The 21,500-nt window shown below is 45.6% G+C and overlaps 1 protein-coding gene across 1 annotated transcript in view; it reads right to left on the reverse strand.

The window, feature by feature from the left end:
• Positions 1 to 538: 538 nt before the first annotated feature.
• The window catches only part of CPA4 (carboxypeptidase A4), a 30,647-nt gene continuing 9,685 nt past the window's right edge, over positions 539 to 21,500 (reverse strand). The window contains exons 4-11 of the mRNA XM_007955392.2: positions 20,437 to 20,535; positions 15,720 to 15,821; positions 13,980 to 14,084; positions 13,092 to 13,202; positions 11,962 to 12,052; positions 10,116 to 10,315; positions 8,710 to 8,794; positions 539 to 726 (exon numbers count right to left, since the gene is read on the reverse strand). Coding sequence (XP_007953583.1) covers positions 539 to 726; positions 8,710 to 8,794; positions 10,116 to 10,315; positions 11,962 to 12,052; positions 13,092 to 13,202; positions 13,980 to 14,084; positions 15,720 to 15,821; positions 20,437 to 20,535 — 981 coding nt within the window. The remainder of the gene's footprint in view (positions 727 to 8,709; positions 8,795 to 10,115; positions 10,316 to 11,961; positions 12,053 to 13,091; positions 13,203 to 13,979; positions 14,085 to 15,719; positions 15,822 to 20,436; positions 20,536 to 21,500) is intronic.

The raw sequence follows: 21,500 nt of genomic DNA on the forward strand, positions 1-21,500 counted from the left end.
TTCACTTTGTATTCAGCTCCTTCTCCCTTGCAAAAACAGAAGGCCTATATTGACAAAACTAAAGGATTTGTTGCTTAAAGAAAAATACATTCAAGAAGGAGAAAGACAAATTTAAGGAAGCTCTGCATCATCCTTGAGACTTTGATCTAAAAGGCAAGCATTGTGTCCCTTGGGCTTCCCTTGGGCCCCCACCTGACCCAGGTCACAGGTTTGCATGGATGTGGAAGAGGCTAGGGAACCATCTCAGATGTTCTTTGTTCTAAAAATGAGGTAGAGGTGTACCACCCAGTAAAGGATGACCCAAAGTGTGGCCTGCTCAAGCAGCCATGTGGAAAGAGAGCCATACGAAAGGTTCAGCCACATAGCAGGACAAGAATACAGCAGGGAGGCAGCCTCACAGATGCACCAGCAGAGCGCACCAGCTCCAGGGAGGGGGCTGCAGAGGGGCTGTCGGGCTCTTTCAAAGCCCGAGGGAGCCACACGAGGAGGAATGGACCCCCATAATAGAGGCCACCACGTGTGTGAGTGGGGGCCTGGTCTAGTAGAGGTGGTCCCGCACATGCTTCATGATAGTCTTCAGGCCCAGCCATGTCTCCTCTGCGGTGGGGATGATCTGGTTGGCTGGCAACAGGAAACCATAGTGCCCAGTATCTCTCAGCTCAAACGTGAAAGCATACTTGATGCCATTATCATATGCCCAGTCGATGCTGCTCCCGCTAGCTGGGTCTGTAAATCGAAAGAGAAAACACCTTTGAAGCCCAGTTCCCTTCAGAGTTAGGTGGCAAGGGGCCAAAAGTTCTGCCTACTGCAGGTTCCTTAGGGATGCAGAGTTCTTGCTACAGGTCATCAAACCTATTCCACATAAACTTGAGCTTGAGCCACAGTCTCAGGCTGTCCTGCACCGCGAAGTCTTCACAAGTCTCCAAACAAGAGACTTCATTCCCATCTTGTCAGTAACTCACTGTAGAGACTCCTGCAGGTCACTGAAAACCAGCATTTACAGAGACAGAGTGTGGCAGGCTGCTTCCAAAATGGCCCCAGTGATCTTTGCTTCCCAGTATTACACCCTAGTGCAATCCTCTCCTACACAGAGTAGGGCTGACCTGACCTGTATAACTACCAGGATATTGCAGAAATTAAGGTGTGTTACTTCCAAGACTAGGTTACAAAACATACTGCAGCTTCCGCCTTGCTCTCTCTTGCATCACTCGCTGTGGGGGAAGCCAGCTGTCATGTAAGGCCGCTCAAGCAGTCCTATGAAGAGTGCACGTGGTGAAGAACTGAGGCCTCCTGCCAACAACCAGCACTGATGCTGTAAGCAGCTGAATGAGCCACCTTGGAAGCAGAGCCTCCAGCCCCAGTCAAGCCTTTGGTTGACTGCAACTCTGGGAGACATCTTGACTACAACTTCGTGAGAGGCCCTGAGCCACAGCCACCCACTCAGATGCTCCTGAATTTCTGACCCACAGAAACAATATGAGGGAATGAATGTTTGTTGTTTGAACCACTAAGTTTGGGGGTAATTTTTTTTTTTTTTTTTTTGCTTAAATTTCCCTTTTTTCTCATGGTTAGCCCCATTCCTTGTTTTTGGGGTTTTTTTTTTTTTTTTTTTTTAATGCAGTAATAGATGACTGACACACAGAGAAAAGGAAGCACAGCCCTTGGTATTTCCTTGGGCCAAAAGCCCTGGGGATGACAAGAGCCCTGTTTTTCTGCTTCTCCCCGGTCAACCTCTGTTGTTGTTGGGTGCCTTTGAGTCAATGCCACAACCCCATGTGACAAAGTAGGACTGCTCCATGAGGTCTGCTTGGCATTATCTTTATAAAAGCCCATCACCAGCTGTTTCTCCTGAAGAGACACTGGGTGGATTCAAACTGTCAGACTTTCAGTTAGCAGCTGGTGCTTAACCATTGTGCCACCAGGGCTTCCGTCAAACTTGACGACAGCAGAAACTGGCTAAAAATGCAAAGTGTAGCTGATACAGAATGGCATAATAATGATGCCAATACCAACTACCATTTATTGAGCATCTATCATAAGCCAGTCATTACACTAGAAACTTTACATTTACGGTCTCAATCTTTGAAAACCAAATGAGGTAGGTATTATTGTCCTTGTTTTATGGATGAGGTAGTCCAGGCTCAGAATGGGTGATTTACCAAAGGAAACACAGATGGTAAATGGCAGAGCTAGAATTTAAACCTAGGTCCATCTGATGAGAAAAGCCCACGCTCCCTTCAGCCTACTCTAGAGCCTTTGGTATATCACATGCCTGTTCCACGAAAGTAGGGGTCTCTTTATTTAGCCTTGATGGTGCAGTGGTTAGGCACTGGGCTGATAACCAAAAGGTCTGCGCTTGGAACCCACCAGGTGCTCCAAGGGAGAAAGATGTGACAGTCTGCTTCCATAAAGATTTGCAACACTGGAAACACTATGGGGCAATTCTATTGTTTTATAGGGTTGCTATGAGTCAGAATTGACTTGACTGAAACATATTTGCTTTTCCATTGTCCCTAAGGGTCATTTCTTATGAAACCATCGTGTTTTTTTCTATAGATGTTGCTTCTACTGAGGTTACGTGCACCCTGATGGGTGGAATAGGCTCTCCTACACTCTGCAATCCCTGTGTGACCCTGAGGCCCCATAGCCTTTCTCTATCCTGAGATAAAGCTGAATAAACAACATGTAATGGCACCAGAAGTTTCTAGGGGTTATTTACATGGCAAGCTCAAGTATTTCAGAACACACCAAGATTCAGGCAAGGGACTGAGCAGTCAAAGCAATGGAGTTGATGAACTTCACTTTACTTGGGCCCCTGCTCAAAGCCTACATCTTCTTTCTAGGAACCTACTATAAACACAGCTCTGGATGCTGCATTTCTCAATTAACAATTGCAGAGTACTCCCTATTAACACAGAATGTTCCATTGTATGAATGTGTCAAATCTATTTACCCAGCACTCTACTGATGGGCATTTAGATGCTTACCAGTCTTGGCTACTCTAAACAATGCTACCATGAACACCTTTACTATTCACGATTTGTCCACCAGTCAAACAAACTCAAAGAACTTTGTTTCCAAGCCCTTCGTAGACCCAAATCAGTGAAGAAGAAGAAAAGGTATTGCTAGAGGTAGTCTCATATACATACAAACAAAATGAAAAGCGTGGACAATGAATAAGGAAGACAAAAGGAAAATTGATGCATTAGAATTGTGGTGTTGGTGACGAACACTGAAAATACCATGGACAGCCAGAAGAACAAATAAATCTGTCCTGGAAGAAGTGCAGCTGGAATGTTTCTTAGAATGGAGAATGGCCAGACTTCATCTCACCTACTTTGGTCATGTTGTCAGAAAGGACCAGTCCCTGGCGAAGGATATCATGCTTGGTAAAGTAGAGGGTCAGCAAAAAAGGGGAAGACCCTTGACAAGATGGATTGACACAGCGGCTGCAACAATGGGCTCAAGCATAGCAGGGATTGTCAGGATGATGCAGGACCAGGCAGTGTTTCGTTCTGTTGTACATATGGTTGCTATGAGTTGGAGCCAACTCAATGGCACCAAACAACAACAGAGATGGTTGGCTTGAAAGTAGTTTGAGATTGATAGGAGGAAGGGAATGTGAAAACTCTCAAAAGAAGACCCAAGACTTTAAGAATCAAATGAGGCTGGGGCTATTAGCATGGGGATGGAACAGTCCTATAGGGTACAATAGGCCTTCAGGATACAACAATGGTCAGAAGACTGCTCAGTCATGAAGAAAGGGGCTCAGGTCTCTTCTACATGCTCTGTTTAAGAAGGCAGGAAAATGGGGAACCCACATTAGAATTATTTCCATCTAAAATGGCTAATATACGGAAAGTGCCAGCCCTTGAAGGGAAAAGCATCAACTACTTACTTAACGCATGCCATGACACAGAGGGTTAGAGAGAGTTTTGTTCTACAAACATTGACTTTTTGGAAAGCAAGGAGGGCAGACAGAGTCTATAAAGAATACAAGATGGGTTTTTGAAAGAGGTAAGGGCTTTTATGGCTCCTGGGACAACCCTCATGAGAGCCTGCCTCCTCTTGTTGGTGGAACCTGATGAGTATCTCTGAGTTTTGGCATAGCCTATGCTGGGGAGAAGAATGCATTTGATATGGGAGGACAAGGCCATTATTTAAACTGGTGTTTGGCCCAAAAGCCAGGACAATGTTGATGCACAAAGATCTTTCCAGAAGACCTCCTCAGAAGACTTGTACCACACTTCACACTCTAGTCCCTGACTCAGTTCTGATGAAGTAGAGAGTGGAGAAACTCCCCTGATGTTTGAGAGCTCCATTTAACAACAACAACAATAATAAATCATGAATAATTAGTGGTTGTTGCTGCAATTAGCAACACAAACATCAACATCATACTAATGGGTTCATGCAGCCTGGTGGCAAAGGACACAGGTAAGGGTGTGGAGGTCAGAGTAGAGAGGAGGGCTGAGTGGGATGCAGTCCTGAAGGGAACAACTAACGATGAGAAGCAAGTAGATGGGCAAGTGAGTTACAGAATTGAAGAGGAAATAAATGGTGGCAAGTTAGCAGGGGCTCTGAGGGTGAACCTGTTAAAAGACAGTTGGAGGAAAAGGCTGAAGAAGGATAAATAAGGGGATTAGCTTGAAAAAGGAGGTGGTTCATTGGTGGAATTCTTGCCCTCCATGTCAGAGACCTGAGTTCAATTCCTGGACAGTGCACCTCATGGGCAGCCACAAACTGTCTGTCAATGAAGGCTTGCATGTTGCTATGATATGGAACACATTTCAGTGGAGCTTCCAGATTAAGATGGACCAGGAAGAAAGGCCTGGCACCTCCTTCTGAAAATCAGCTGATAAACACCTTATGGATCAGGGACTTCCAGTAAGATAGAGGAACAGGCAGACAAGCGACACAGACCCTCTTCAACAAAGAAAAGAAAAACCAATTGAAAGAGATACAAAAGATAATCCTGGAGCCTTGAGAATCGACCTAAAGATCAGCCCTAGTCACCAAGGGCTGCAGGGATGACTGCACTGGTGGCCTATGACTAGGAAGGGAAACAGCAAGGTGGGAGACTACTGAGCTGTTGACTTTCCACTGTCTGGAGGGCGCAGCCATTTTGATTGTTACACCTGGTGGCCATTTTGGATATTTAAAGTGACCAAGGGTGCAGCCATTTTGAATCTTTACAAGTGGCAACCATTTTGGATTTTAAAGTGATAGCATTCTCATTTGGGTTCCAAGGACCTAAGAATAGGCTCTGTTTGCCAAGGTCGGCAGGGACATACCAGAGGCTGACAACAGGAAAGGAGACAGGTGATGAATGTATATAAGTGCTGCCCACTAGCAAATACAGTACAGTACCTTGTTTGCATAGATAACATACAAACAAAATGAAAAGTGTGGACAAGTTCCTCCAACATACAATCACCAACTAAACATAAACACAAAAACATCACAATGCCTCGGAAACAACAGAGCATCACAGTCCACACAAAGAAGCAACATAAAGCAGGAGAAACAAGGGACCAGGATACAGACCCAAAACACATATCTCTGAGGAAGACGCAGCACAGGAACTCCCTGATAAGGAATTCAAAAGAATTATATTTAGGTATCTTCAATGAATTGGGAGACAGACCAAGGAAAACACAGAGAAAACCCCAGAACAATTTCAAAAGACAATACAAGAACAAAATGACAAAATAAATGAAAAATTAGAAATGATACAAAATCTTCACACAGAAATCCAGAAGATTAATACTAAATTTTCAGAAATATGTAAGACATTGAATGGGCAAAGGAGCAGAATTGAATCAATGGAAGACAAAACTAGGGAGATTGAAGGCAAATACCTGAACACTTCTTTGGAAAGGGATCAATCAGAAAAAAGAGCAAAACAAAATGAAGAAAGCCTAAGGTTTATGTGGGATACCATCAAAAGGAATAACCTACGTGTAATCAGAATTCCAGAACAGGAAGAGACAAATAAAACAACAGAGAAAATTGTCAAAGATTTGTTGCAAGAGAATTTTCCTGGTATTATGAAAGATGAGAATATATCCATTCAGGAAGTCCAACGAACCCCAAACAGGATAAACTCCAAAAGAAAATCACCCAGACATATCATCATCAAACTTACCAAAACCAAAGACAAAGAAAGAATCATGAGAGCAGCACAGGAAAAGCAAAAAGTTACCTACAAGGGGCAACCAATAAGACTGAGCTTGGATTTCTCAAGAGAAACCATGCAGGCAAGAAGATAATGGGATGGTATATATAAAACACTGAAAGAGAAAAATTTCCAACCAAGAATTATGTACCCAGCAAAATTGTCCCTCAAATATGATGGTGAAATTAGGACATTTCCAGATAAGCAGAAATTAAGGGAATTTGTTAAAACCAGGCCAACCTTACAAGAGATGCTAAAGGGAGCCCTTTGGTCAGAGAAGCAACAACAGCCAACAACAACTGACCATTAATGTACATGATGACATAACCCAGAAACCAACCCAGCTATGGAAGTATCCAAAGTAAATAAGTCTATAAGCTTGTAAACAGGGAACCAGAGACATCAATTGACAAATGAGGACAACTACAAACCCAAAAGAGGGGAAAAACTGTGTCATTACAGAACTTCCAGATGGTAGACAAGTCAAGACAACTACAAGATAGGATAGACTGTTCTAAACTTGTGAAGAAAACTATAAATCACAGGGTAACCTCAAAGAAAAATGATAAACCTTCACATCAAAAAAGAGGACCAGCATAAATATTCAGCAAATACTAAAACAATAGCAATGAAGGAAGTGATAACACAATTCAGAAACAAAATTAACTCAGCATAGAAAATTATATGGAACAAAGAAATTGACACCACAAGAAAGCACATAACAAAAATGACAGCAAGAAATTCCTATTTGCCAATAATTACATATCTGGCAAGGGACTTATCTCTAAGATTTATAGTGGAAGAGTGGATGACCAAACTATGGTACATACACATAATGGAATGCTATGCAGTACTTAAGAATAATGTACAGTATGCAAAAATCACTTAATATGGATGAACCTGGAGGACGTTATGCTGAATGAAATAAGTCAATCACAGAAGGACAAATACAGTATTAGTTCATTGTTGTGGAGGGTCAAGGAAAGGTTTATATATGGAGGGAAACTTTCTTTGTCGGTTGCCAGGGATGGGAGGGGAGGGAAGGGAACACTGCAAAAAAAAAAAAAAAAAAAAATGCCCTGACCCATATCACTTTAGTTTTGTATATTTCACTGTACATAAATTATATTTTAATAAAATGCTTTAAAAAAAACCTTATGGATCACAGTAATCTGATCCCACTGTGCGTGGGGTCCCCATGACTCAGGGGTCAACCAACTCCACAGCAGCTAACAACTACAACAGCTAGAAAGGGCTCAGAGCTGTGCTTCCTGTGAGTGTATTTATAGTCTCATATACAGCTGGGGTCATGGAGAATAGTCCTAATTTTTCCCAAAGGGAACATTTTAAGAAAGACTCACAAGAAGAGACCTGAAAGAATGAATAAAACCAAAGATGCATGGAAACAATCCAAGGGACTAGTGAACTATGCAAACCTCAGCTTATATGACCATGAGACCAGAAGAACTAGATGGTGCCCGGCGACCACTGTCAACCACTCAGAAAGGGATCAGTGCAGGAGATCCTGGATACAGTGGGAGAACAATGTGAATAAAACACAAAATCATTTTTTAAAAAAAAGGGCCAGTTCACTGGTCTGATGATTTCCAAGCAAACAATAGGCATATAGGGTGAACATTCACACTAGGTAGATACTCTCCTTAGAACGATCACAGAAGGGCAGTATTTGCACAGGGAGATAGCTCAGGGGGCAGGAATGCATGGGAAAGAGTCGCCAGGAGTTGGAAAGATGTGGGAAGAGAGCTGTTACATTGTGGGGATTGCAGTCAATGTCATGAAACAAAATGTGTATGAACTGCTGTATGGAAAATGAATTTGCTCTGTAAACTTTCACCCAAATCACAATAAAAATTAAAAAAAGAAGAAGAAGAAGAGAAGCAGGAGACCTGGAAGAATCCCAGCACCAACAAAGTGATTTGCTCAAATGAAACATCTCAGTGAGAAACCAAAACAAAAGGACCCTCCTCAGAGTGAGGCTGTGGTCATGAGCCTCAAGCCCAGGCTCAACTTTGGGGACTTGGTAGATTTTGGGGGGTTCTTTTGGCTTGATGCTAACCAAAGTTGGAGGCCCTAGCCCAGCTCTCTATGCTCCAACGTCTGTTCATTTCTGATAAGAGATGAGAGCAGCTCCCCTGCCCCTCTAGCATTTCCACCCCCAATCCCTCTGCCAATCCAAAGCTGGGTTTCCTTTGAAAATGGAATGGGCTTGAGGAAGTTTGGGTAAAGTATGCCAGGACCTTCAATGGCAGGTAAAGAATGCAGACCGTACCACACAGAAGGACCGAACTCCTCACAGACGTGAGATACACAGAGTAACAGTGGTGATGATGGTGACGAAGACCCCACAACAGCCACTGAAACTCGGGCTTGACATAAATGCCATCTACTGCTAACAACAAAAACAATCAGACCACAGCCCAGGAAGCCCAGCTGACAGCTCTCTCCCCACTCCACATCCAGTCCCCTCTCCAGAATTTTTGACGTAACTGGTAAGGACAGCAAGTACTTACAGACAGTGGTGCAGGTGGGACCCACTTGGTACTCAGTGCCCGACAGGGAAGCCAGAGCTTTGGCCGCACGCCTTGCCACCTTGTCCTGGGAGGGGAATCAGCAGAGTGAGAGAGGATGGATCCCACCAGCCTGACATTCCTCCACTGTTCCTCACTGTGATGATCTGGAAGTTTCTCCATACCTCCCCTGATTTTCCCTTCTGGTCACTTCTTCTTTCCCATCCAATTAGAGCTCAGGCCTGACTATAAAGTGTGGGACATGGGCTGGTTCCTCCAACACCTTCTCCCACCACACCCCCGGCTCTTCACTTGCAGTTTGTGGGAACTGGTGTGAGGGGGAGGTAAGAAGAGAGACAGGATGGCGGGTAAGCACTCTGCAAGCGTGAGTACTGTATCACATACTCAGATGGGAAGAGTTGTGTTCAAGTTCTCCAAAGATCTGGAGGGCTGCCACCCAACCCATTAGGAATATTGTAAAGACACCATCACCTCCACCTGCCCATGGACATGAGGGAAGGTCAAGTGCATTCAAGAGAAAGCCACCTAAGAGGTAGATGCTCCAGAGTGAAGGGGGAGGCAGGGTCACACCACATGAAGTGCCCTGCCCAGGTACCCACCTAGAAGGACCAGTGGGGGCCAAAATCAAGTCCACACTTAGCCATGAGCCCTGAGGAGGTACATCTGTCCAGAGGGTCCTGGGCCTATGGGAACCCTGAGCAGAGCGGTACACTCAAGCTGACTGGCACAGAGGCAAGGGCTGTAGTTTCCCTACAGATACAAGCCCTGCTCCACCCCAAGTGCCTCTCCACTTCCTGGGACACATCAATGTACATGACACAGACTACAATCCTTACATTCCTCCTCACCAGGAACGAGGAACATCTCCCCCATCCACCACACTGCCCACCACAGTTCTTGCCAAGCACTGGGCCTTTGATGTTTCAGTCAGAGAAACAAGGGAGAAGGAAAGGCAGGTGGGCAGGTGTGGCTTGTGGAACTCACAGCACCCACAGAAATGAGGACCATCATCTTCCTGTTCCCAGTTGGCCTGATGGCACTTCCCAAAGGGCAAGGGGAGAAGAACCAAAAGCAGCTGCCACTAACACAGAGTCAGTCCCAACTCCTGGCGACCCACGTGGGTCAGAGCAGAACTGGGCTGCAGAGGGTTCTCAACGGCTGACTTTTCGGAAGTAGATCACCAGGCCTGTCTTCCAAGTACCCCTGGGTGGACTCAAACCTCCAATCTTTCAGTTAGCAGCTTAGTGCTTACCTGCACAGCAAGGGGTAGAAGACCCTTAAAGCTCCAAGCACAGGCTCCTGACTTTCTCTCTACATATGTAGAATGACCCCTGTGGCAGCCCCTGCAGGGTAAAGTAGGCAGGGATGGGCAGAAGGCAGCCACTCACCAGCTCATCAGCATCTGGGGCCTTGCGGACCATGTACCCATAAGGGTACATCAGCAACTGGGAGTAACTGTGCAGGTCAATGAAGCATTTGAAATTTCCATGTTCTCGAATGAAATCTACCACCGATTTCACCTCCACTTCCGAATTGGCATGGGGCCCGTGGTACACTTCAGAGCATGGGTTGTCACTGGCTCCCTTTCCTGTAGGTGACAGCCCAAGAAGAGACATTAACCCATAGGCCAAAGAAACAGAGATGTAGGACACTAAACCAAGAGGAGGTGGTCTGAAGGTAGTGGCAATGGGCAGGCCACTGTCAGACTCTCCTGAGACCCGGCCGGTGGTGTGTGTATGGGAGGCAGGGCATGGAAATGGGAGGCAGGGGTCTGGGATGCCACCGCTGGGAAGGAAAGTCACTAGGGCTCCTTAAACAGGGAGAGTTGCCCTTGTATTGTACCAGTAACAGCTGTTATGAATAATTAATACCATACTTGACAATGAGTTGTAATTAATAAGTATTCTAGCTAGTTAATATGAATACCAATTAATAATGAAAACGACTCCATTTATGCTGGTGTCAACTCATTCTCTTGGTTCAGATCCTAATGGCCAAGTGCTGCCAAAAATAATCTATTGTGGCTAAAATCTCTTGATCATTTGACAGGTATTTAGAAATATTGCTGCTGTGCTACTTTACAAGAGAGCTCCCCATGGTATCCGGTGTGCATGTGAAATCACCCCAATGGCAGGACTATCTGGCCGAACTTGGATGTCCTCACTCCCCATATCTGTATCAGCCCCCTTCCCACCATCCCAATATTCTTCCCCCAAAGGTTTTTGTGGTATTTCTAGGCAAGTGAAAGAAGTACGTTAAAAATAAAAACCAAACGTCCATGCAGCTAAAGAAGAGTGAAAGAGAGTTGCATGGGTCTGGAACTGGAAGGGGAGTTGGGCACCCAGCTCAATTCAGCCATGTGATCTTGAGATTGTCTCTGAGCCACCATCTTGTCACTTCAGATAACACAATTCACTCGCATAAAAAAGAATAAATATATGAGAAAGTCCGTGGCATTTTTGCAGGAGGTGGTCTTTAAGCAGCTGGAACTCAGAACTCAAAGCTCCTAACTTTCATTCCCTTTGCCTGACATCAGGCTGCTGAGGTTCATACTCACACATCAAAGGATAAACTGCTAGAGTTGCATCTTCATGACAAGATCAGCGGAAACTGCTCCTCTCCCACCACCAGGAGTTCTCCACTCACCCAGCAACTCACCCAGCAGAAGGTGGTATGGCCAGGAATAAAGGAGGTAAAGAAGGGCCTGCAATCTACCCATCTAAGACTACAGTGGGCTATAGAAAGTTGGGGGAGAAAAATGTTGCCATCAAGTTGACTTCAACTCATGGCAATCCCACGAGTATCAGAGTAGAACTGTGCCCCAGAGGGGCTTCAATGGCTGATTTTTCAGAAGTTAACACCAGGCCCTTCTTCCAAGGTGCCTCTGAGTGGACTCAAACCCCTAACCTCCTGGTTAGCAGCCAAGTGCATTAACCATTTGCTCGTCCCAGAAATCCATAAACAATTAGTGTAGGTTGCAGTCCCACTGCAAAGAGGCCCTGACCCGTGGTTCTCTCAGAAGGGCAGGAATTATTGAATCATTCTCTTTCAAAATTAGAAAAATGAGATCAAAAGCCAAACAGAAGACACAGAGAGTATAAGGGGTTCCCCCAAAGTCTCTCAATGAATCAGCAATGGAGCCAGACTGGAAGGTGGTCCCTTGCTAGAGCTGGGGGTCCTAGTGGACCAGGCTACTCCAGCAGCAGCAGGATTTGAAAACAGTCCCCCACCTACCTCCAAAACTGGCGTTCCAATTTCTATTTGGGTCGACACCGATGCAGCGGCTTCCAGGATTTTGGGACCGCGTCTTCCTCCAGAACCGGTTCTGAAAAATCCACGAAATACTCAGCAATAGGTCAGGGCACTGGCAGGTGGCCCAGGATGGGAATAGAACCCAGTGGGTGAGCTGCTGGGCTCCAGATGCCCAGAGAATCACTGGGCCAGTCCTCGCTAACTGAACAGTCTCCCCCCACCCCCAGAGAGAGGAGCAGTAGCCCTCTCTGGTGCTCAGAAGGAGCTCCCCACAACTCCCCGAGGAGAATTTCCAACACCAGAACCAGGCTGGCATCACCTGGACCTACTGACCAATTCCTGACTTGGGACAAACAGACACTTGCAGAGCCCCAATTTCACTCTTGCTGATAAAATCACCTGCATTGAATCTGGCCTCCAGATCTGACCTCCCATTACAGGAAATATGGGGGATAAGGGGGCAGATTAAACGGTGCAAAGCAGCCAGTGGCCAAATTCCAAATGCAAGGCACTGCGGGGCAAATCCCTTCGTTTCTCCAGTGAATGTGTGACATTTGGGACCGGCATGGGAGGGAGGGCCTTTGGCAGAAGAGGGACTTCAGGGACATAATCGAATGGAGTGTGTGGACCTTGTTTGGATCGTGTATGGAACAAACTGCCTCTTAAAGGGCAGTTTTAAGACAATTGGGGGTATTAGTGGCATTCAAGAACCTGCTTGTTTTTCAGAGCTGATGGTGGTATAGTGTCCCCTCCCCCCTGTTTTTTAATCATCCAGTAGAGATGCATACCAAAGTATTTTGGGGTGAGATAACATGATGTTTGGGATCTGCTTTAAAATACTTCACGAAAAAAAAAATGTGGGTGGGTGAGAAATAGATGGAAAGAAGACTGTGGGAATGTGGATGATCATTCAAGGTCAGTGATGGGGCTCATTGGGCTATACTCTCACTAAGGAAAGAAAGGTTCCCAGTGGTTCTCACCCAAGAGACTGACAGGCAAATGACGTGCCTAGGAAGCTCATGACGAGCTCATCTGTGGAACTATCCTCTGAATCACACAGCTGCTTAAAGCCAGGAGTTCACTCCATGCCCAGCCCGTTAGGTATGACTCACTTTGGTTTGCGTGTACACATATCCATCGGGATTGGCCACAGGCAACAAGAAAATGTCCATTTTCTCCAAGATGGAGGTGACGGCTGGGTCCTTCTGGTAGTCAGATGCAATCTAAGCACACACGACAAAGTGCTTGTCAGCTGTGCCTGTCTGTGCGCCTCCCCAGAGGCCCACCTCTGAGAACACCAGCCACCCTGGGAGCCTCCCTGCCTGCCCATGGCTCTCTGTCAAGGTCTCTGAGCCATCAGTCCCTACATGCATCATGACTGCTCTAGTGCCATATACCAGAGTCAGTCCTGGGGCCCAGGCTAGTCATCCATTCTGGGGGGAGGGGAGCAGGAGAGTGGGGATGCCACAGATCATCATAAACCCGTTGCCACTGAGTTGATTGCAACTCATGGTGACCCCATGTGTTTCAAGAGTAGAGCTGATACCCAGGGTTTTCTTGGCTGTAATCTTTATGGAAGTAGATGACCAGGCTTTTTTTCCACAGTGCCTCTGGATGGGTTCACACTGTCAATCTCCCAGGTAGTAGCTGAGCACAAACTGTGCACTACCCAGAGACCTTTAGGTATTTGTTTCCCCATCAAACAGGGAGGAGAGATGGGCCCTCCTCTCCCAGAGCTGGCTTATAACTGGCTTTGCAGAGAGGAATAGAGGCAGCAGGAGGTCCCCAAAGGCCGGTGGGGTTGGATGGGTAAGAAGGCCAAGCTCAGCTGAGTTTGCTGCTACAGAAGGGCTACTCCCTTTCTGCGAGGCCAGCTCCACAGAGTCCCTGGTCCACCTCTGCAGCTCATTAGATGTCACCACCGTGGGTGCACCTGGTCATTTGGTTGTGGAGGTATTCCAGGCCCACCAGAACTCCCGGCTAATCCCAAGCAACATGACCTTCCTCGCTGTCCAGATGCCTGTGGCCTGAGAGATCCATTCACGGGAATGGATGCCCGCATTCAGCCAGATGGCTGGCCGCCGTTCACCTGCTCCAGTGCTGAACTGCAGGAGAGAAAGAAAGAGGCCAGAAGTGACAGGCAGGCCACAGCTCCACTCCCCTCCCCTTCCCTCCCCATCGTGCTCCTATTCGTTTAATCCATTTAAGATCATTCAGAGACCAAATGTGTCAGAGGGCACCATCTATTTATCGACTTCTTGTGACCAGGGAGCTCAGCTGTTTGGCTGGTGGGCCCGAGCTGCAGTTCTGGGCAACTTAAGCATCTCCCATTGGACGCACATGGAAGGAAAACAAACTGTATTGTGCATTGTAATGACACTGTGATTAGTGATAATATTATGCCTCTTGAAAGACCTAAAATGGTATCCCAACAGAGAGAGACACAGAGTGCACAAACCCGACTGACCTAATGGATGTAGTAAATGAATTTGCTCTTCAAATTGGGACCAGGGGGTTGACTACAGCTCTTTGTCAATGGCACTAATGAACTCTGTCTCCTGGCTCTGCCATGGTCAGAGCTTGGAGCCAAGAAGCCAGGGTCTCCATCAGCTCAGCCAATAATCTACACGTCATTATTTTAGAGCCAACAACTCAGTGGCAAGTATCCTTCCCCTGGTAATTTGCCCATTGCTGTAAGTCTGAGTTCTTCAGGCCTTATAGGATGCTAAGAGTTCCATGGTTCATATCTCCAAAGTCTTTATAATCCATTCAACTGGATTATTTATAGCAGTAGAACCTGTGAAAGCCGGAAACTATGTAAGGCAGAAACGTGTTGGAGAAGGAAAATTCAAATATTTTCCACTAAAATGAGCCACAGAAAGTGGAAAGACTACACTCTGCCAAAGGTGGAAATCTTGTGAGACCCAGAAAAGTAAGGCGGTCCCATCAAATCCCAGCTCTCACAGGTTTCATTGTAATTGGTAGAGTGGTCTCCATTCTCTATCCCCTTTGCCAATGCAGACCTGAGTCTGATAGAACTATCTGGATAGTAGGCTTTCTGCAGCCAAGGACCCACAGGTTGGACTTAAAATGACATTACCTCTAAAATGACCATTCCAGGTCACTTTTCCAATAAGCCAAACCAAACCAGTTGCATCAAGTCAACTGCAACCCATGGTGATCCCATGTGTTTCATAGAGCAGCGCTCCAGAGGTTTTCCAGTGGATGTGAGCTTTTAGAAGTAGATCACCAGATATTCCTACCAAGGTGCTTCGGGGTGAACTCAAATCACCCACCCTTCAGTTAGTAGTAGTAGCAGTGCCTTATCTGTTTGCATCGCCCAGGGACTTACCTTTTCCAACAAGCATTCCTAAAAGCAGATTAGAGTTTGCAGAACTATCCCGGTTTGTCTCGCTATTTAGAGAAAGTGGAATGAAGGAAAGGAGAATGGTCCATCTGAGAGCTTTCTGGAACACCTGCCCCTCCCCACTGATCCTGCCTCTCAGTCAAATCTTGGTTCGGGGTGTGCTCACTCTAACTCCCCCCTAATTAAGCAAAAGCAAGGGCCATTCAATCAGACCAAATTCTAAGCTGGGCAGGATGTTTCCTGACCTCACTCTTTCCTGAGACCAAGGAGGTCCTGAGAAGCTGCTTCTTTCAGAGGCCTGAGACCTGGGTCCCAGACCTGAGGACCAGAGTCTGAGCCCAGGCGGGGCCCCTGGGAGTCCTTGGAACCTCACCTTCAACACATACAGTGGCCGGTTCTCAAACGAATGTCCAATCTTCATCCTGCTCACAAAGTCAGGGAAATCTGCAGCTATGCTGTCCATCTCGTGGTAAATCTGAGGCAGAAAAAGGCAACCCAACAGCATTTTTAAAAATCTCTTCAGCTTACATTAAGATCAATTGGCATAATATAGTCCACAAAGACAATGCTCTACACCCTCCTTTGGTGAGTAGCGACTGGGCTCTTAAAAGCTTGTGAGAGGCCATCTAAGGTACAACTATTGGTCTCTCATAGTCCAGAACAATTAATAATGAAAAAAATCAAAGACACAAGGAAACAATTAACCCAAAGGACTTATGGACCACATGAATCCCTGCCTCCATGAGCCTGAGACCTGAACTTGATGGTGTCCAGCTACCACTGCTGAACTCTCTGGAAGGGATCACAATAGGATGCCTCAGATAGAGGGGGAGAAAAATGTGGAACAAAAATCAAAATTATAAAAATGACCAGACTTACTGGTCTGATAGAAATTGCTGGAACCCCTGACGCTACGGCCATTAGACACCTTCAGGCCTAGAACTGAATTCACCCCAGTGGCTCAATTTTCAGCCAAACAATAGACAGGCTTATAAGGTGAATAACTACACCCAGAAGGTACACACTCATTAGATCAACCATACAGTATCACAAGGGCAGCATTTGCCCAGGGACAAAGCACAGAAGGCAGGAGGGGACAGGAAAGGATGAAGGGAAATGGTAACCACAGGGAGGAAGTGGGAAGAGCGCTGTTACATTGTGGGGATTGCCACCAATGTCACCAAACAAAATGTGTATGAATTGTTGAACAGAAAACCAATCTGCTCTGTAAACATTCACCCAAATCACAATTAAAAAAAAAAAAAAACTGTTCTGCCCTGAGTGGGTGCCTATGAACTTTAGCTTTTTCCTCCAGCCCCCTAGCCTTGGGGTTGACAACATGATCAGCATGAAATGCTTACTCTAGAGAAACTACCTAAAGGATCCTTTATAATTTTCTAAAGAATACCACATTTTATTTGTCCACAAAATTACAGTCCACTGAATGAGAGAGAGTAGAAGGTCTGTAAGAAAGAAGACCCTCGATGAAATGGACTGACACAGCGGCTGCAACGATGGGCTCAAGCCCAGCAAGGACTGTGAGGCTGGTGCAGGAGTGGGCAGGATTTCGTTCTGTTGCACATGGGGTCGCTGTGACACCTGTGTACTACACCTAACAACAACAGAACAACTAGAGAGGTTTACACACATAGTCCTTCAACAGCTGCAGTCCTCTGCGTCATCAAACCAGCAACAGCCTCATGTAGCCAAAGTTCCTGAAAACAATATTCTCCCAACTTCTTGATCGCTAAACAATTTCACATGCACAAGATATACAGTTAGACAGAGAGATGCATGTTGGTGTCGTTGTTAGCTGCCGTCAAGTCGGTTCTGCATCATGGCAACCCCATGTGTGCAAAGGAGAACTACTGCATAGGGTTTTCAGGGCTGGGACCTTTCAGAAGCACATCACCAGCCTTCCAAGGCATCTCTGGGTGGGTTTAAACCACCAACCTTTCAGCTAGTAATCAAGCACTTAACCATTTGTGGCACCAGGGAATCCATGGATATGTACATACACCATACATATCTATTGTACTACATACATGCAATGTATAAGTTGTGTGTGCGTGTGTGTATATATATATATATATATATATATATATACAGGAGCTCTCTGGTAGCGTAGTGGCTAAGGCACTTGACTGCTAACCAGAAGGCTGGCAGTTCAAACCCACCAGCCACTCCTCGGAAGGAAGGTTGGGCAATCTACTTCCGTAGTAATACTGCCTCAGAAACCCAAGGAGGGGTCGCTATGAGTCAGGTCCACCTCGACAGCAAAACAACAACAACAACATATATGTGTGTGTGTATAATGTACAAGAAGTAGAAACAACAGAGTTTGAGCTCATAATAAACATAAATGCATGTAGAAATATAAATAGAAGTTGTAATAGCTTCCCCCTCCATCCCAATAGACCATCCTGCTCACACCCACTGTGGAAATGATTTCTCTCCCAAGCCTTTGTGAAATAAGCTAAGAGCTGTGAACAGTGACTAAGAAAGCTTCCATTTGCCTTCAGCAAAAAAATAAGGTTTGATTGAAATAGAATTCCTCTATCTTAGTTGCTCAAGCCCTTTGAGGGTCAACAGAAGGAAATAAACAAACATAGTTAGTCCCTAAAATTGGAAGTAGCTATACAGAGGAGGGGAGCTCTGGTAGCATAGTGCGTAAGGCACTTGACTGCTAACCAGAAGGCTGGCGATTCAAACCCACCAGCCACTCCTCGGAAGGAAGGTTGGGCAATCCTACTTCCGTAGTGATACTGCCTTGGAAACCGAAGGAGGGGTCGCTATGAGTCGGGGCCGACTCGATGGCAAATAACAACAACAACAACATACAGAGGAGAAAAATGTACAATCAATATAAAATAAAACCAACTGTAAAGAGTTTATCAGACTTGCAGTCAATACGGCATACTGAACAGAAGAAACGCCCCCTCAAATACACAGGCACGCCAGATAAAATACCACGGCAATGTTCCAAATGCACAGTCAAGTTTAAAACACACACAAAAGAGTGGAGCTTATAGGTGCCAGAGGGGAGGGCGGGAGATGACGCCGCAGGACCATCTTTCCTCCGCGGGGGCTGAGAGTTTATAGCAAAGCAGGAATAGGGGTAGAGGATGGTGGACCCACTGTGGGCTAAGGACTAGACTGAGCTCTTTACCCAAAAGGGAGAGCTGGGAATTGGCAGTTTCGGCCATGAAGAGGGCCCAGAAAATTCTACCCAATGACCCTACAAAGTAGAGCAAAAGCAGGATGCCTCTCTGAGCCATGAGAGAGAAGAGGGTCACCCAGGAAAAGTGAAGTCACCATGCTTTGTTCACGTGGGCTTACCTTCACACTGCCAGCATAAGGGGAAACAAGAAACTAACAAAAATAATAACCACCACAATGACCACCCCCAAAAGTGCAGAACCAGAAACCCAATTGCCACAGCAACCACCCCAAAAGGTCTGGAACCAGAAAGCCTGGCAGATACAGGAAATTCCCCAAGAGAACTCAGAAAGCCCAAGTGGCTAGAAGCTGTTTTAAAAAAACCACTGAATGGATGTGGAATCATAGGTGCTACATAGTAATTCCTTTCTGAAATGGCTCCAGCCCTTTGGAAAATAAATGATCAGAGTTGAAGAAAAAAAGAAAGAAAACACTGAATGTGATCAAGCTACGGGCAGATGGGACCCCAACCCACAGCAAAGGCCTCGCATGGAGTGAGAGAAAGCTGTAAAGCAGATTGCCATGGGCACCTAGAGCCAAAGAACCAGAAATGAGCGCCTGATGAGAAAGTAGGGCTCCAGTAGCAGACAGGTGAGGGGATGGGCCTTCCTGGGTCTCTGGTGACATTTGTGACTGGTTAGCTTGGCCAGGGAATGTTCCATGCTAATGAGACATAGGTCATGGGCTTGATCCCTGTGTGGGCCCATGTGCTCTGCTTTTGTCCATGGCCCCAGACTGAACTCCTAACATCATCCAGCTGTTGTGCAGATGTGTGTCATTGGTCACAAGAGAGATCAAGGGGCAGTGCAGTTGGAAGTGTGCACAATAAACAAAACTTCCAACAATCATGGGAAACAAGTGGAAATAGTTGGCCAACCTTTGAAACAACCCATCTAGAAAAAATAAAGTATATGCCTTATGAAAAGCATGCAAGAACACCATCTCTGTATATGAAGAACCTCACGTATTATGGGGTATGAAGGACAATAACAACTTAGAATTGGGATGTGTCCCTGAGCTTGTGGAGAGTCTGCAGGTTAATGGAGAAGACAGTGAGGGACATAAGAGAACTATATATGCGTGACGCAGTTCCAGTCCAACATCAGATTAAATTATTCTTCTCCAAGCTTTTCATTTGAAGTATTGGCTTACCTTGAAAATCAGTCATCTATGTAAAGTGGTTTCTAACTAAACACAGAACCAAAACACATTATGGAACAAATATACGTTACAAGTGCTTGAGATAAATGACTGGAAATATTTGGTTAACCTTGAAAGTAACCTCTTGTCTAGTTGTCTGAAATAAGCAACATTTTATCCTGTGAGAAGGAAAGAGAGGGACTGTGGTGGGTGTATGAAGGCTGAATTACAAGGACCAGAAAGGATTACAATTACTTCATGGTTTTCGTTAAGGGGTTGCTTAACAAAAGAAGGATGCATATTGGAGAAAATGGCCAGTTTGTGTGTCACTACGTTCTTAGGTGCTGGAGGGAGTCAAACTACCCAAGAACTAGAACAGAATGGAAGGGCACACATTTTTTTGCCCCTAAGTGAAGTGATGGCTAAGGTATTTGACTGCTAACCAGAAGGCTGGTGGTTCAAACCCACCAGCCACTTCTCGGAAGAAAGACTGAGCAATCTTAGTGAAATATATAATATATGGAAGAGATCTGATATCCATAGTGAAACCGCCTCGGAAACCCAAAGAGGGATCGCTATAAGTCAGATCCAACTGGAAGGCAGTGAGTTTGGGTTTTTGGTTTTAAGTGAAGTGATACTGTGCTAAAGATTAGTATCTCCTAGAAGTAAGGGGTGGGGCTATACAAACCCAGGAGGCAGATAAACTTGATAATCTGCTCTGAAATACTCACAGCTTCCAGAGAGTGGTAGGCACCATAGTTGAAACTATCACCGCTCCGTTCTTTCCCTTCATTGTGTTGCATTTCCTCATCTTCATCATTTAAAAGGGACTAAAACAGACAAGACAATTTCGTGAGAGGGGCAATGGAGACAGAAGTCCATATTTTTTCTACCATTGCTTGCAGTGTGGGCTGACCAAAATGGCGGCATCCTCAGTACCCAGATCAAGCCACACAGATGTCAAAGTTTACAAGGGGATCAGATCTCTTCCATATATGTATCAAATCTTACTTCTTGGCACCCAACTTACATCACCCCATTTGAAACCCACTTGCTCCCTAGAAGCAACATATGTGTCGTTTGGTTATTCTACACTGTGAATTCTCTAGACACCAGCCCGCATCTGGTATCCAGCACCTCTGAACTCCACTGCTTGGGAAACCATTCAGAAACAAAGAAATTCTTATAACCACTCATACTTTGAAGGTTCCTGGCAGATGTCTGTGACATATGAGGATGATTAATAAGCTCACAGCTGCTCACGCCATCAGGAAACTCCCGAGCCGAATCACCAATTAGTCCATAACCCACCTCGGTGAGGGAGAGTACATAAGCCAGACACTGCCCTGCTGTTCAGATATAGGATGTGAGGCTGGTGTCTGACTTGGAAGGTGATGTTCCCTCTGCTGGGGGTTGTCGCTAACATTCCCCCTTCCTCAAAGGGTACATTTTATGACTGGTCTCCCACATCCTCTTCCTGCTCTGCCCTTGCCCTCTGACTTCAGAGAAGAAGAGGGAAAGGAACTTCATACAGGTGGGCATCTATGACGTACCAGGCACTGCTAGACATTGTACGTACATTTAATCACTTAATCTTCTCAATAATCTTATGAAGTAGGTATCACTATTACCATGTTACTGATGAAGAAACTGAAGCTTGTCCAAAGTCACATAGCTGGTAGTTAGGAAAATCAGGATTTGGATCCAGATCAGTGTGGTTTCATAACCTATGTATGCCCTTTCGACTACATGTTCCTCACACAGGTCACTTACTTTACTTTCAGATACCTCCATT

Source organism: Orycteropus afer, unplaced genomic scaffold (genome assembly GCF_000298275.1).
Source record: "Orycteropus afer afer isolate SDZICR_OR568_19922 unplaced genomic scaffold, OryAfe1.0 scaffold00501, whole genome shotgun sequence".
Taxonomy (NCBI): domain Eukaryota; kingdom Metazoa; phylum Chordata; class Mammalia; order Tubulidentata; family Orycteropodidae; genus Orycteropus; species Orycteropus afer.